Source organism: Lissotriton helveticus, chromosome 6 (assembly GCF_964261635.1).
Source record: "Lissotriton helveticus chromosome 6, aLisHel1.1, whole genome shotgun sequence".
In the NCBI taxonomy this organism is placed as follows: Eukaryota; Metazoa; Chordata; class Amphibia; order Caudata; family Salamandridae; genus Lissotriton; species Lissotriton helveticus.
This window is the reverse complement of record NC_136067.1, coordinates 1,854,516,924-1,854,534,405: the sequence shown is the minus strand read 5'-3', so window position 1 is coordinate 1,854,534,405 and position 17,482 is coordinate 1,854,516,924. Positions and strand designations below refer to the sequence as shown.

General features: G+C 44.0%; 1 protein-coding gene across 1 annotated transcript in view; it reads right to left on the bottom strand.

Annotated features, from left to right (window-relative positions):
- Positions 1-2,839, bottom strand: part of KCTD3 (potassium channel tetramerization domain containing 3) — a 339,598-nt gene extending 336,759 nt beyond the window's left edge. The window contains exon 1 of the mRNA XM_078649783.1: positions 2,648-2,839. Coding sequence (XP_078505909.1) covers positions 2,648-2,739 — 92 coding nt within the window. The 5' untranslated portion in view covers positions 2,740-2,839. The remainder of the gene's footprint in view (positions 1-2,647) is intronic.
- Positions 2,840-17,482: the final 14,643 nt, after the last annotated feature.

Here is a 17,482-nt window from a genome sequence, read left to right as displayed (position 1 = left end):
TGATCCTCGTTGGGTCGGCGGTGCAATACCCAACGGGCAACACCTCAAAGAGGGGCTCTTTGGCGGAGATCTTTTTCCAACTGCCGTATGGGTGAAGTGCGGGTGTGGGTCCTGGATAGTGCAGATGTGACAGTGAATAAAATGGAGTCAAGGGTGCCAGGATCAAGTTTATTCTAAAGGTCCCTTAGCTCCAATTAAAATTGGACAAGGACTAGACTTGTAGGGAAATAATGTACCCTAGTACAAGGCTAACCTAGTTTGTGACTGGGTCGACATGTTTCTCGCCTATTTGTCAGGTTGACTGGCAATTCTTCAGGACCAGTGTCTAATTATGTTGGTTGGAGAGCATGAAATGGGCATTTAAGCGTGTGAGGGGGCGAGTATGTGTGAAAGGGGGCAAATGTATTTAGACAGTGTGTAGGGAATGAGTGTTAACAGTTCATCTCCATCTTTTCTAGAGAACATTTTGTGATTTTTGTGATGGTCTCTGATAATTTTGTGAAAGTTTGTAATTCTTTTTTTAAGAAAATGTCAGCTATGTGAACAAATGATGCGGCAGGTTTATTATTCAGAAGACAAATGTAGTGGTGGGTGAGCCAAAAAACCTACCCGGAGAGCCGAGCCAAGGGTCTGGATGGGCTCCAAGAGAACTTGCATGAGCCGAGCCTGGAACAGCTTGCGATGTAAATTATCCAACAAACATTACTTAAAATAGGATAAAGCCTCTTCAAAATAAAAAACAAACATATTTCTTTAACACAGTACAGCTTTGACATTAATAGGTCACATTATACAATATTGAGGTATAATGAAGAAAAAGGAAGATTTTTGAAAGAAAATATTTGCCTAAGATCACAGAGTTTGGTTAAGTGGAGAAGCAGGAACATAGCCCAGGTTTCCTTGTTTCACTTTGTACATATCAGCCACTAAATGAGTAACTTTGTGCATAAGGATACAGGGAGTGTAGCAGGTAGAAGCCACATGAAATGTTGGCTCTTTTTGGGCTCGAAGTTCCAAGAGAACCTTGAGTTGATCCAGAGCCAAGAATTTTGATCAGGCCTAGCTTGACCTGTAAGTGGCTCTCAGACCTCTAGGCAAATGTACTTTAAAAATAGCTACTCATGAGACCAACTCTAGCTTTATTAATCGGGCAAATGCCAAGGGTTTGCAGCAGAAAGTGGGCGCAGCCGCAAAGAGCAAAGTCTGAACGTAATTATTTTTTAAAACTCTGCCGCAAAGAATTTGACAAGACAAATGTGATAATAAATGTATTCTGCCTTGCCTAACTCAAACTTGATGTTTTTTTTCTCAATAGAAAGTTGCTAAAATAAAGTTACTTTGGTTAATATTAAGGACTTATTGGTAAGTACCATATAAATGGTTAGACATTCTTACAATGCATGCATATTCTTTGCAAAGCTTAGAAAGTTTAGAAACAGCTCCACCACTTGCCTTGCCCCCAAACTCCCCCACCCCCGTCAGCTGCTTATTTTTGGTGAGAACCTGCACTAATTTTCTTTCCATTTAAAGCACTGCTTTAGCCATATATAACATTTGTGGTGGAAATGTGGTGTATATAGCATGCATGATGGTCTTAATTGACAGCTTTCTGCTCAAGTTCCCAGCCTTGACTGTTCTTCCACATCATTCTACCTCTGTGAGGTATATTTAATCAGCAGTAGACAGCGTCTCCGCCTTTAAAAATAAAGAAATAAAATAAAAGGGACCACGGGAACACAACATCCCGTTTCCCCTGAGGCTAAGCTGGTTTGTCCTTATTAGAATTGTAATATGCACAGCCAGGTCTCACATACCTTCAGCCAACACATGGTTAGGCTTCCCAAAACACAATACCCGCACCTCAGTGGACCTCGCATATTACATAAATACACTTCTCATGCAGCCTCAAAATAAACAACACCCTTCCAACGACACACCCTGCACGTTATGGCTTGCTATCCATGTGGATAAGTGCTGCAGTGCACACATAAGCGCTATAAAAAAGCTACAATACAGCATACCTCCATTTTGCTAGAATGACATCTGAATAGTAGTGGGAGGCCAAAGGTAAGTGTGTGTGCCTAAACTAGGAGCTTCGTGCCAAGCCCGGATAGCTGCCAGCAGCCAAGGGGCACACCACTGCACTTTGAGCGCTGGCTCGGTGTTGTCACCTGCCCGTTACTTCTGTCAGACGTCAGCATCCCCATTAAACCCCTCGTCCATGTTTTTTTTCACTACTTGTAAACAAGATAAATAATGGATGCGCTCTGCCCCCTCGGGGGTGCTGGTGGACGTCCGGGGGCCCTGGCCGCGTCGGCCACATTGTGTCACGCCGAGCGCTCCCCGGAGCGGTCCCTGGCCCGGGTCCAGGTCGCCCGGAGGTGGCCAGCCTTGCGGTCAGATCAATACGCGCAGTGTCGGTCCCGCTGGTAATGCAGCGGCTGAGTGTTTATGGGCAGCTGTCAGGGCAGGGCGCCCTCCCGCTACCCCTCCGGTGCCTTCTCTGCCTCGGCCGGGGGGCAGCGGCATCCCCGGGCTGCTTCCAGCCAGAGAGCCGAGCTGCTTCCAGCCAGAGAGCCGGGCTCCTGCAGCCTCCTCCCGGCTGCAGCAGCCCTGGCGGCCCCGCCTCGGCCAAGCAGCTTCTTACCTGGTGCCTCCGACGTTCAGCTGGATGATCTCCCCGATGCCCGAGGCCAGGCAGCCTCCTCCTCCCGCCCCGGCGCCGCCGTTCTCGGCCATGGCTTCCCCGCCGTCCGCTTCCTGCTGCAGCAGCAGCCGCGGGAGCAGCCCCGGCCCGCCGCGGCCGCCTGAGCTCCCGGAGCCGAGGAATGGAGCGAGCAGGGAGGGAGGAGGCGCTGGGCGGGATCGGGGCCTGGGATAGCGGCGGCATGGGAAGGAGGGAGCGCCCTGAACCACATAGCAGCGGGAGACGAGTTTACAGTAGAACCCAAGAGCCAGTTATAAGAATTTTTTGCTCAACTACAATTTCTGAAGTAATAAAAACGTCTTTTGTCTCGTTATATCCACACTTTAAACATAAGTTTAACAAACGATGGGTACAGCTGAATTTGAATTTCTCAAGGAATAATCAATTCGAACCTCTGGTTTCCAGTGAGAATGTCTTCCAGACAAGTTTGACAGGAACTAGACAATTAGATAATAGTGCATATAAGATGGCCACTGTTTGGGTCTCCATTTACTATATAAGGCATAAAGTATCCACTGCCGATCATTATATGGGTATTCCAAGTAACCAAGGAGTTCCATAACCATATAGAGGAACGAGGCTAAAAGCTGTGTTGCTTTATAAGGTTATGGAACTCTGAGGTGACTTACAATATAAGTACACCAGGAAGTACCTTATCCCATATAGTACATGGTCACACCATCCCCTTTCCCACAAACCACTTAAAACTTTGGTGCATAGCTCTTTCGTATACCTGCTTGTGAGAGTGCCTACATTAAGTGAATACCTGTCCCAAATACATGATACACATGCAAGAGTGGTGGAATGGCCTGTTGCAATTGACCCTGAGGTTGCCATTCGGGAATCATGTCGTGTTTTGGTGGATCAAGACATATTTAAACAGTAGAGGCAATAGGTACGATTGTTACTAAATGATACATCTCACTGTATTCCAGATGCAGAGTGACTTGGATCCGTGGACTATTGTGCCACAGCAGAAGAAACTGGTTATAAAGGGCACAAGCAAAACTTTCTTGGGGCCCTGAGGCTGTGGCTGTACTTGGATAGACCTAATCAAGAGTATTGTGTTTTAATATCAATTTGAAAATACATTAAATGTGTCATGGCTTACTGTTAAATGTCCCACCACTGTGAAACCTGCTGTGAAATTGTAAAAGTAAAAAGTAGAACAAATCTGTATAGTGATTTTTTTTTGTTTAGTGACTCTATAAAGATGGAGCTTCTTGAATAACTGCCAATTTATGTGAAATATGGGTGTTGATTAGATTTGGAAAAAAAGCATTTGCCATCTGATGTTGAGCCCATCTAACCACCAGGGAAGCTAGATTGAGCTATTCCCTTTGCTACAACAATAGTTGCCCTGAAATGAATGTGCACAGCTGATTCCAAGAACTGACCCCACTAATGCCAAAAACAAAAGACATGAAGGGGAATAGCATTCCAAACCAATATGTGATGACCCACTCGTATTTTTGAAGCACAAGTACCTTACTCATAGTCCAGCATTACTTACTGCTATTAATAAATTAACCCTTGAAGTCCAGACCTTGACCAATGAGAACGCTGCCTGATGGCAATCCCTGATTGTCTTACAACAGGATGCCTCAGATCCACCACTGGCAGGCTTGGTGGAACAAAAATTCGACGGTACTCCTCAAACTGAAGGAATTCCTACATGTATCTTAAATTAATTTTACTTTCAAGCCACACATTTACACCAGCAACAGATTTGAGGTGAGACTGATTCTGAATAATATCACGGGAAATGCCCTAGCTTGACAACTCCTTTTGTTTCTCAGTCTCGCCTGCTTCTTGACAATTTCTGAGTTTTCCATGTGGAATTTAAGAAAGTGTTTGATTATGGTCAGACATTTTAAACTGTAGAGGAAAATTTGGAAATTTATACACGCACCTTTGATCTTCGTACCTACATCACTAAGTTCAATACTCTTGCTATAGAAGATGACAGACCAGAATCTGCCTTGTTTACTCTTGTTCGAAAATGTTAAAGGAAGAGCAGAAAAATGAGCTAACCAGAGCCGGCGGACTGGAAAATCTACAGGACCTTCTTCAACTCTATCCATATTGATAGTAGAATCCAGTAAACGAGATTTGAAGGAGGGAAACAATCTATGAATAAATTAACTTATACCCCAGTATTCAAACCAACTATTAAGGTTCTAGAAGCTGAAGAAAATCCTATGCATACTGTATTTGCTAGCAGTCCTTCTCGTGAAGAAGAAAGACTAGAAGAAAGAAACTGGGACCTTGCCTCTACTGTGGTCATACAGGGTACCTGCTTAATACCTATCCTATCCAACCCTCTTGTTCATCCCTAGTACAAGGAATTGAGACCAGTTCACATGAGACCCCTTCCACACCTTGAGTCATCCTCCTGCAAGGTGAAATAAACATTTATTCTCAGCTGAACCAATTTCTAATTTTATTGCATTGCAGAACCTCCAATGTGTACATGGACATTCGCTGGGCCTAACAACATGAGATTCCAGTTAAGAAAAAAAGGGTCCAAAAGTGGTGAAAGCTTTGGATGGTACTATAGTAGTTTCTGGCCGGGTGACAGAAGAGTCTACACTAGTGCAGCTCTGCATTGTAGCTCATCAGGAAACAATGCGTTTTTACCAACTTTCTATACCGCAATACCTTGTTATATTGGGTATTAATTGGCTAACAAATCATAAGCCTTACATTAGTTGGACTACTAAGATGTTATTACTTGGATCGAAGTTCTGTGTCAACCGTTGCATATTAAGTGGTCTTGTAACAATTGGAAATTCAAAAGAGCCTTGCCCTCATCCAGCCAACTCAACCCACAAAGCTTAAAATGAGTTCCTCAGTGGGTTTTTTCTGAAACTAAATAAAAGGAACTAACAACTCTCTGGCAATTGACTGTTCCATTCACCTGGTACCAGATGCCATTGTGCTGTCTGGTCAGAGTTTTTCACTGTCTCTCCTTGAGAAAACTGCTCTGCCAATTAAAATAATTAACTAGTTGTACTATCCAAATCTCCAAGAGCGGAACCATTTTTTTGTTCTGTAAATAAATGTAACCAAACTTCGACCTTGCATTGTATATTGTGGGCTAAATCAAGTCATTGCCATGGACCGATAGCTTATGCCCCTGATGTCTGACATTCTAGAAGCAGTCCAAGGTGCCAGGGATCTTCATAAAACTGGTGCTGAGAGAGACACATCACGACATTAGAATAAAACCAGGAGACAAGTAGAAAGATGTCCTTAGAACACTTTTTCATCAGTTACAAAGATCGAGGCATGCTTTTTTGTTTTAGCAATCCGCCAGCAGTTATCCCTCGTTGTATGAATACTATATTCTCTGATCCTATTCTCCATTGAATGGTAGTTTACCTGGATGACACCCTCGTGTTTCTTAAGATGCTAAAGTCCGTTCACATTATATTAAGGAGATCTTACTGTACCTAATGCAACCTAAGTTTCGGGCAAAATCCGATAAGTGTAATTTTTTTAAATGGCCTTTGGGTTATGTTCTCTCTGCTGAAGGTTTTTCAATGGACTCCCAAAAAAAGAGGCTACACTGGATTAGCCAATACCAACATCTATTAAAGTGACTCAAAGTTTTATCATCAGGAAAACTACTATTGCAAAATTACTTTATTTATTATTTTATTTATTTAGAAGCTTATAAAGCGCACGGCTACCCCCAATGGGGGTGTCCCGGTGCTACAGACAAAGGGCTACAGATAAAGATGGAAGCGGCTAGAGACTGGAGAACTGCCAGGTCTTTAGTTTATTGCGGCACAGTGATTCCAATGAGGGCAGCCTAAGCTCTAACGGGAGGCTGTTCCAAAGTTTGGCGGCTCCTACAGTGAAGGACCTGCCTCCCATTCTGGATCGCTAAACCGAGGGTGGCAAGAAGACGGAGATTGTTGGACCTAAGATTTCTGATTGAATGAACAGGTTTAAGCCTTTTTTGCAGATAGGCTGGGCCATGGCCATTGAGTGCACGGAAAGCAAAGACCATTGCTTTAAATTGAATACGTCGGGCCACTGGCAACCAATGCAGCTTCCTCAAGCGATAGGGGATGTTACCAATTAGCCTAGCAGCCGCATTCTGTACGATCTACAATCGATGGATCTGGTATGCTGGAGCCCCAACAAGCAGGCTATTTGAGTAGCACCCTTATGCGGTGCACAATATCAAATTTACGTAAAAGAGAACACATTTTAGCAGCACTGTGTGATGAGGGCACTAGAGAAACCCCAATGTTAAAAGGTATTGTGCTTTTGGCAACAATCAACGTGTAATGCGGTGCCACTGGCCAGTGTCGGGAGTCACAGACGGTCCACACACAATCACTCCCACTCAAACATACTCAGTCTGCACCACTACGCAGTGCAATAAGTATCAGCCATCCATGGGTCACATTCTTAAACACACAGACATACTCAACCCCCTAATGCAGTGCCACTGATACTCAGCAGGTCATGGTTCACCCTCTGCAGACTCCGTGGCCAATGCCTCTCTCCAACCTCTAGTTTTCCCCGCCTCCCATTAACTGGGCACACGTTGCTGAAATCACACTTAGTCTGGGTCCTCAGGAAGCAGGTTTAATAAGGAGGTAGACGTAAACAAGGGAGAGGTTAGCAGTCACAGATCTTGAAACACAAAGGAGTCACGCAGTCTCATGACCTGCTTTCGAACTGTTTCGGAAGCATTTCTTCAACCAAGTCAATCTCTCTCGCTATGAGCTGGCACCAAGACATCTTCAGAATGGGCGGGGTGTGGAGAGGGCAGTTGGTCCGCCGCAATGAGGTCAACAAGGGAACAACCAATCAATGGGGAGTAACACAGGGGAGCCTCTCAATAGGATGAGATGCCCTGATCGGTACATGATGATCCGTGCTGTGCCCAGGCAATCCGGTCACAGCACCTGGTGCGCGTTGGTATGAATCGCACCAGGCACTTCAAATTCCAAACACAATGACGGAAAGTAGTCACAATGACCGGCACATGTTGAGATGGAAAAAGAAAATGAAAATGAAAATCTGAGCGATTTACACCCGGAGGGAGAAACTGCCGAAGAAGAATTTGGACTTAATGTAAAAGACAATCTGGAAAATGTAAATATGGCCCATACTGTGTTATCAGGCCTACCTGTGAATAGTTTGGAGGTGACGGGTACCTCGAGCTCATCAATGCTCGAGGTTATGCTGATGCTCCAGAAAACTTTGCAAGGAATCCTAGAGGTTTCAGTGGTGAATAATGAAATGCTAAAAACCCATAGTTAACAGTTTAATAACATAATTGGGGAATTGATGCAGATTTATGCCCAAATGCCATCCCTTGTAAGAACTGTAGAGAACAAAGCTGACGAGGTGGGAGAAATAACAAGGGCAAATACACCTAATGAGGAGGAGCCCACTGTATATATCTCCCGCTGTCCCATGATTATAAGGAGATATGGTGAAAGGAGGCGCTGCTTGATGAGGAGAAAAGGGAAAAAGGTCCAACGGGTCAGACAGGCTGCACTACAGGTGAACAGGAAACAGGTACCCCATGACCTAAGGCCCAGGGGCAAGGCAGTGAGACTAGAAATGGATAATGTAACCCCAGTAGACACTGGGGCAAGCACCCTTGGTCCCCAGGAAAAATCATGTTGGGACCAAGGTAAAGGCTTGGACAAGAATGCAAGGGCCCCGAAGAGGATGCCCAGGGGGAGAAAAGAGGGGTTAGAACCAATATGGGAAATGGAAACGTCCACTGATGCAGGGCCCAGTAACTTATCCCCGGTGAACAATTGGATGAATGGTGGCAGAGTAGTAAGTAACTTGAAGAAAAGGGATAAAAGTCCAGAGGAAAGCCATAAGTCTCTACAGGCATCCAGGATTGTGGACACCTGGCTATACCTAGAACCAATGGGCCAGGGATATGGGAGGAAATGAGGGAAGAAATTAAAACCCCTAAACTGCTCGCCGCTACTATTCTCATTCACTAAATGCCCCAGCCTAAAATATGTCAGTACAGATGACTTAAAAGAAGTGGGGTTTTTGGTTAATGCTAAAGGTGAGGAAATAACAAAGGTCCTCCTCCACTCAGCTTTGATAAAAGTCGCAATGGAAAAAGCGGAATCTGAGATGTTAAAGGAAGGAATCAGAAGAGTAAATAGAGAGGTCCTGAAAATGGATAATCAAGGGCACCAATTCCTTAGAAACCATGCAGGGTTGGGAGAACAGCAAATAAAAATTATCTCACCTGGACGGAGTAACAAGGAAGGCCTGGCAATTACAATTGTTCCTAAAAAGTTAGGGTGGGGGTAGGAAGATGTCTTGGACGGGAACGGGTACAGAGAGCTGGCTTACTTAGACCAGGAGGAGGAGGGGAATCTGAGCAACATCGATTAGGAAACTGGGTCGTCGCACAGCCTGCGCATCTTGTCTTGGAATATTAATGGCTATAAAAGAATATGGCCTCAAGAGATTTTCAAAAATCTCCTTGGAAAGATCGATATCATGTGCCTACAGGAGACATGGCTGTGCGACAAAACCCCCGTTACGGAAGGTTTTGCGAGTCACATAAAACCTGCAAGAAAGAATAAAACGGGTAGGGCGTCAGGTGGCCAGATGACGTTGGTCTCCACAAGGTTAGTAAGAGATATCCTCCATCTCGACTTAACATGTATCTGGGCATTGGGGAGCAGAGTGCTGATCCTAAATAACAACACAAGGGGTGAAGGTTTTTGTATTATCAACGTGTACATACAGAAAGGGGAAAAACATGAGTATAAAGCAGAGCGGGATTGTTTAAAAAAAGGATCTAGAGAACTTACATGAACTCTATCCAGGAGATGTGATTTTAATTTTGGGGGGCTTTAATCATAGATTGAATCCCATAAAAACGGATGCCTGGAATAGCGACATACTAAAAGCGTATAACATAGAGTCCGCAATGTTTATCAGCACCGAGCTCTCAAATCAGGATGTGGAGCTTGGACGGCTGCTGGGGGCCATGGGTCTGGTTTGTGTGAATGGTAGGAAAGAAACAGATCGGCCCGCCAAGTGCACATTTAAAATAGGACAGCAATTGTGCCCGATAGACTATGTATTTATTCAGGCCTGGTGTTTCCACTCAATTCAACATTTCGAAATACTTCAAGTAGAGGGCAGTGATCATTTCCCACTATTGATAGAAATGTGTGTAAATAAGATCCCACCAAGACAGAAGGTGTTGCATGTAGAGGTTGAATATCCCAAGCGACTTACAACCCGGATAAGTGAAGTACATATAAATAAACTGAAGGACCTTCAGATAGTAGCTGACTTAGGAAACCTAGTAAAGGGGTAAGAGATACCCTGGTATGAGGATATGATAAGACAACTCGTAGAATGCCTCAGAATAAACATTAAACGGGGGAAGCATAGCTTGGTAAGGAAACTTCCACTACATGCAACTAGTAACCCATGGTTTGATGCAGATTGCCGTAAAGCAAAGGCCGCTATTAGAAAGAGTGAAAGAAGCCTTAGGCATAGCTATAATGAAGTAGAATTTCTAGCCCTTAAGAAAGTAAGGATAAAATATAAGGCACCAATTAGAGAAAAAAAAAGACCTTTTAAAGAAAACTGCTGGAAGAACCTACTAGCGACAATCGAAGAAAATAATGTCAAAGGCTTCTGGAAACTGATACAGGAATGTACGGGGAGAACAGCAGGGTCCATGCAATGTTCTGTCCCAGAGGATAAGTGGGTAATCTACCTTGAGGAGATTTACGGCAATTGGCCAAAGAGGGAGGCAGTAGTACCATCTAGTTGGACAGGAGTGAGGGAGGAAGTAATGGAGCAGTTCTCCCAAGGTCATATTAAAATCGTGATAGCCAACTTAAACCTAACACGAGCTGCTGGCCCAGACAATCTACCCGCCATTATCATAAAAACAAATATAGATTGGTGGGCGGATTTGTTCGCAAAGACGTTCTTAAGAATACTAAAAACAGGAACGTCACCAGATAGCTGGAAAGGGGCCATTATTTGACCCATACACAAAAAAAGGTGATGTAAACTCCTCTAAAAACTATCGCCTGATAAATCTCTTGGACATTGGGGAAAAAGTCTTCTCTAAAATTATTCTGGGCTTGCTAAAAGATTGGGCTGAAGATAATGATATAGTACCCCCCCCGAACAGGGGGGTTTTAAAGAAGGTCATTCAACAGTGGATCATTGCTTTGCCCTCTGGGCGGTAGCGCGGAAGTCTATAGAGCAAAGGGGTAACCTGTTTTGCTGCTTTGTAGACTTCCGCGCGGCATTCGATCTTGTAAGCAGGGAACAGCTATGGTCTACCTTGAAAGGCTATAAGTTACACGCAGACCTGTTAGCCCTTATCCAGGCCTTGCATACAGACAACTGGGCCCAGGTAGTCCTGGACGAGGAGGATGGATTATCTGGCAGGATCCAGATTGGAAATGGCCTGAGACAGGGGTCTGTATTAGCCCCTTTGCTCTTTTCTCTGTTTATAGCGGACCTACCTCGAAATCTAAAAGAGGTTAGAGGGGCTAGCCCAAAGCTAGGTGGTAACCATATATCCTGTCTGCTTTATGCAGACGACCTGGTGATCATGGACCAGACGGAGATAGGCCTGCAGAAGAAACTAGATATGTTCCATAAATACTGCTTAAATAAAAAACTGGTAGTAAATATGGAAAAGACCAAAATCCTATGTTTCGGCAAAAGTAAGACCCGTTTCCCTTGATATTTAGGTACGGAACTACTTGAGAAGGTAACGGAATATAGATATTTGAGAGTATGGTTCACGAGTAACTTGAACTGGACCACCCATCTAGAAGCTTTAAAAATTAGGGCAACAGCTTCGATAAACGGCTTAAAAAGGTTTAATAGATTCTACGGAGACTTGTCAGATGGGACGGTTATAAAGGCCTACCTGGCAATGGTCCCTGCGCAATTCCTATATGGATCAGAGGTTCTCCTCCTCAGTGGGAAAAAAGGTTGGGATAAAGAGGAGGGTATGATCCTGAAAAGCTTGTTCTCGTTGCCGAAATCAGCAATGGTACAAGCAGCAAGATTGGAGATGGGAGTCACTTCCTGGGCAATTACAACCAGGATGGCACTAATACGGTTTTGGCAGCATCTGGAGACAGGGGAGCCTCCCAGAAAAATATCACAGTGGTGTAGAAAGGAAATTGCCTCCAGTGAGTTATCTTGGGCTAAAGAAACAAGACTCTCACTAAAGGAAGCTTATGGGAAGCTAGGAATAGAACTAGAGACCCAGTTAGGACACACCAATATAGGCAAAAAATAACTACGGTCATTGGGAGCGGATGTGTCCCGCATATGCGATCAAGAGTATCTCCGGCAAAAAATATCGGTGTCCCGTATGATCCAAGTATGAATTTCAGAAGACCATTCCTACCCTTACTTGAATAGGTTGCCGAATCAGCACTTAAGAAGAGAGGTTTTAAAACTGAGAATGGGTATAAATCCCTGTTATGTAAATACCAGGGTTAAAAATTTCATGATAAATAGTAATGGCATTTGTACATGTACGTTAGGTACCACCTGTGATATTACTCATATTTTATTAGACTGTAGGATGACCCTTGATATACGTAAGGAGATTTTAGGCCTGTTATTCAAAAATTACAGGATTATGATTAGGAAGCAAGCTGCAGATCTCCTGGTGGGGATGGGAAATCTGGATATAGCCTGCGCTTTGGGGAAATACATGAGCCGAGTCAGGGGGTTTCTCCAGAGTACAGAGATATAGACGTATGTTAACGAGATTGCACTTTAATGTATGTATTGTGTTTGGAAGGCCTGGTCACATATGTTTTCTCATGTTTACCCTTGTGATTCTAACATCCTAGGAGGATACTGTTTAATAACAAAGTTATCGGGGTTATCCTCCGGGAAAAGACTGAATTGCAATTTTAAAACCTTTTCATATTTCGTGTTTTTATAAAGTTTTATAAATGTATAGTGTATACTTTTATGGTTGTAACAACCCAAATAACGTTTTAATGACTGACTGACTGAGTCACACAGTCTCATGACCTGCTTTCGAACTATTTCTGAAGCGTTTATTCAACCAAGTCAATCTCTCTCGCTATGAGCTGGCACCAAGACATCTTGAACCTTTTTTTAGATCTTCATTCCAATCATTGATCTTTTAGAAATAATACAATTTTAAAATGAATTCTCAAGCTGCTCTAGCTTTTAACAAACTAAAAGAAGAATTAGCTCAGGCTCCCATATTGCAATAAGATTTGTCCAAACCATACATTCTTGAAACTGATGCCTATGACCAGGCAATTAGGGCAGTTCTGATACAAGAAGGTCCAGATGGGATAAAACATCCAATTGCCTGTTTTTCTCAGAAATTTACTCCAGCAGAATTCAATAATTCTTTTTTTGAAAAATTACCTATTGGCCATCAAGGAGGCCTTTATTGAATGAAAACATTTCCTTCCGGGGGTTCAGTTCAAGGGTGTGTGTGTGTGTGACCGGACAGGTCTGGTACAGCAGTATCATCGTGCACTGGACGCAGTGCTTCCTTTCCAAGAAGGTACGGAATTGTATCTCTTCGCTGTGACTTACTGGAATTGGCTGGTGAAATCCATCTCAACATGCGCCGGTCATTGTGACTACTTTCCGTCATTGTGTTTGGAATTTGAAGTGCCTGGTGCGATTCATACCAACGCACACCAGGTGCTGTGACCGGATTACCTGGGCACAGCACGGATCATCGTGTACCGATCAGGGCATCGGGGCATCTCATCCTATTGAGAGGCTTCCCTGTGTTACTCCCCATTGATTGGTTGTTCCCTTGTTGACCTCATTGCGGCGGACCAACTGCCCTCTCCACACCCCGCCCATTCTGAAGATGTCTTGGTGCAAGCTCATAGCGACAGAGATTGACTTGGTTGAAGAAACACTTCCGAAACAGTTCGAAAGCAGGTCATGAGACTGCGTGACTCCTTTGTGTTTCAAGATCTGTGGCTGCTAACCTCTCCCTTGTTTACGTCTACCTCCTTATTAAACCTGCTTCCTGAGGACCCAGACTAAGTGTGATTTCAGCAACGTGTGCCCAGTTAATGGGAGGCGGGGCGAACTAGCGGTTGGAGAGAGGCATTGGCCACGGAGTCTGCAGCGGGTGAACCATGACCTGCTGAGTACCAGTGGCACTGCATTAGGGTTGAGTATGTCTGTGTGTTTAAGAATGTGCCGCATGGATGGCTGATACTTATTGCACTGCGTAGTCGTGCAGACTGAGTATGTGTGAGTGGGAGTGATTGTGTGTGGACCATCTGTGACTAGCGACACTGGCCAGTGGAACCGCATTACACATTGATTGTTGCCAAAAGCACAATACCTTTTAACATTGGGGTTTCTCTAGTGCCTTCGTCACACAGTGCTGCTAAAATGTGTTCTATTTTACGTAAATTTGATATTGTGCACCGCATAAGGGTGCTCTCTCTCAACTGGGGGAGGAGGGGTAGATTAGGAATTGTCCATAGTGTGCATAATGGGGCCAAGTATTGCTAGTAATATTTCCAAATGTGTTTTATGGCCAAAAGTATATGATGGTCATGTTACAAGGATTGAATATAAACATTTTTACATACATCCTGTGTGAAGACTTTTTTGTGACGCTCAGTGTATTTATCGTGAGAAGCTGCTGCGCCTTTCCTTTACACATTGCCTCTGTAGTAAACCTGACTGCTCAGTGTCAAGCTACCCAACAGTGAGCATGGGTTATCCAGTGGGTGTAATCCCATGCCCTTGATGGGAGCAGTAGTTCTCTTTGCTGGGGGTATCCCTTCAGCCAACATTGCCGGTTGCAACACTTGGAAAACAATTTCCACAGGCTTTATAGTGTATTTACCTGCACCTCAAGGCTATAAAACAATAATGATCACAGGATTTTTCCATAAAATGGGTAATGTTTTCAGCATTGCCGAAGTTTTCTTCTGCATCAGAGATGGCTCTGTTTTTTTTACTCAGAGATCTACAAGGTTTGACAGTTAAAATCATTTCTGAACAAGGCCCACAATATATCGAATTTTTTTTTTTAATGTGCGTGAAATTGAGCACTCAAAGAGCACTAATCTCTTACTTGCATCCTCAGGCTAATGGACAGACAGAGAGCTTGACTCACACCTTGGAAGAACTTCAACAATGTTAAGTTCTTTATTGTTTCAGCATAAAAGCTTTACAATACACAATAAATCCCAATTCATAAAAACAATAAAATACCTGTAAAAAACTACAAAGGCCCCACATACACAACACATAAAACCAAGTAAAAACAAGCACCTGTATCCAAATGGCTCTGTTAGGTGTTGCCAATATGTTGAGACACAATCCAATGTTTAACTTTTTTTCCCACACTGCCCATAAAAAGAACAATACTAAAGTATTTCCTCCTCAGTACTTAAGCAGAGGTTCATTGCTTCTTCCTTTGAATGCGTACCTTGTAGCCTACATAACAGGAGTAACCAGAGCTTCCATGCCTGGATGGCCTTCATACAGAATAAAATAAATTGTTTAATAGAATTTGCTCCCTGCATAGTGAAATCACAAACCATGCTCCTCTTGTGTTTTGCTTCAAACCAGAATAAGTAGAACTTGGTTGTAAAAAACACCCAATCTAAATCTTACGTAAAGGTACCGTTTCAATACTGGGAAGAGCCAGTCCTAGTATTTTTCAAAAACAGGCATCTGCTTGCTGATGAGATAGTTAGCCACTAGACTTCTGGCTAGAGCATTTTCAGTCAGTTCTCCTTCAACATGTGTCCAATACTGTTGTTTTACAAGTTCAATAGAGCCTTGATCAATACAAGATGGATCACTCAAGTAGTGGTCTAAACATTACACTTTTGATAGACTCCTAACATATCGTAGCCAGTTGCTTCCACCTTTACCATAGTAGGGAGACATTACTTGAATGGACTTCATATAAACGGATGGCCTTTGGTTTGTATGGACACACAAACAATAAAATAACTTAATTTTTTTAATAAATTGAATTGTATTGGTTTTTTAGAGCACTCAACAACCCACAACATTTCCACAGGCCGGAGTATCGAATAAAAACCACGAGTGTACATCAACACACCACTTAAGAGCATATACATAAAAACATCCCATGATATGCCATCCACTTTCTCCATACCGTTGCTTGTTTTTTGGGGCATCCTCTGCCTGTATACATAGCTTTCTCCTGCGTGGCACACTGGTCCATCACTTGTTTCCAGAGACCTACTGAAGGAGGAGAGGCCAACCTCCAGTATTTAGCAATATCTCTCTTTGCCAATGCCATCCAAATCCACATCAAAGTCATATCCCTAATGGTGTCACACACTCCCTCCAGGACTCCAAACAGAACAAGCACTGGTGAGCTATCGATAGGCCTTCCAAGCACCCTGGGCATGACGTCAAGTACCCTACCCAAATACAATGCAATCACCAGAAAGTGAGCAGGTGTCTCCGAACAGCGCCAGAATAGCAACGACTCCAGTATGCCCGTGCGCCAAATCTGCTCTGGTGTCTTATAGGGAAATGTGAAGATAATTGAGCAGGATGAGCCGCCGCTGTGAGGAAATGGCCTGTACCCTAGGAGCCATACGAGCATCCTTGCAGTCATAATCATCCAGGGGGCCACACCCACTTTTCTCATCAAGCCTTTAGGGTTGTAAATAAATCCAGGGAATACTCTATAAGGATTTATAAATCTGTAAAATCCCCTTCTCGTCAAGGATTCCCATGAAGATCTGCGACTTCAGCAGGCTGCATTCAGAAACATTTCCCAGGGAACCGCGGTGTTGCTCCAGGGCATGGCACCACTGCAGGTGTCTAAAAAACTGAAACCTGGGAAAGCCAAACTCTTCCTGCAACAGCTCATAGGACTTAAGGTGTGCCCCCTACTAAACATCACTCACAGTGAAAATTCATATCCTATCTCAGCCTCTAAAACCTGCTAGAGAGGAGGCCTGATGCAACCAGTGGGGGGTTGCGAGCGTAAACCGCCGATCCTAACTAGTCCACCGCAGTGGCGTATGCCAGGTCCCTAGAACCACCCATGTGAGCTTGGGGAGATGGGGAGGAATAGGATTGCCATACAAGAGCCCCTGAGTATTTTAAAGGCCCATCCTGGCCACCTCTAGCCAGAGTGCCAGATCCTCCTTCCCCTCACTCAGTCAATCATTGATGACCAGCAGCTGAGCTGCCCAGTAGTGGAGGTGCACATCCGCCATCCCCATGCGGACTGAGTGCATTTGCCATAAGCTATTCAGGGAGTCCAGTTGAGCCATAAGAAGGCTCAGATTTTGGGCTGCAGCTGGTGCCACAAAAGCTGCGCCAAAAGCAGAGGATAATTTCGTAATGTGTATATCAAGCAGGGGAGGGCGATCATCTTAAACTGTGCAGTGCGACCTAGGATATTAAGAGGCAACTTAGCCCACTAGGTAAAGGCTGTCGTGAAGTAGGACAATAAGGGTTGGATATTCAAGCTTCAAGTTAGACCCTGTTCCAGAGGTACGTACATTCCCAAGTAATGAAAACTCAGTTTGCGCACCATAATGCATGCCGACCATTCTGCATGAATTGGCGGCTTATTTAGGGAGACCAAGACTGATTTAGACCAGCTACTCTTAAGACCCGAGGCGTTCACATAGAGGCCAAGGATCTGCAGCATCTGAGGAATCATGAGCAATGGATGAGAAATGTACAAAAGCACGTCATCAGCATAGAGTGCAAAGTGATCTTTCATCC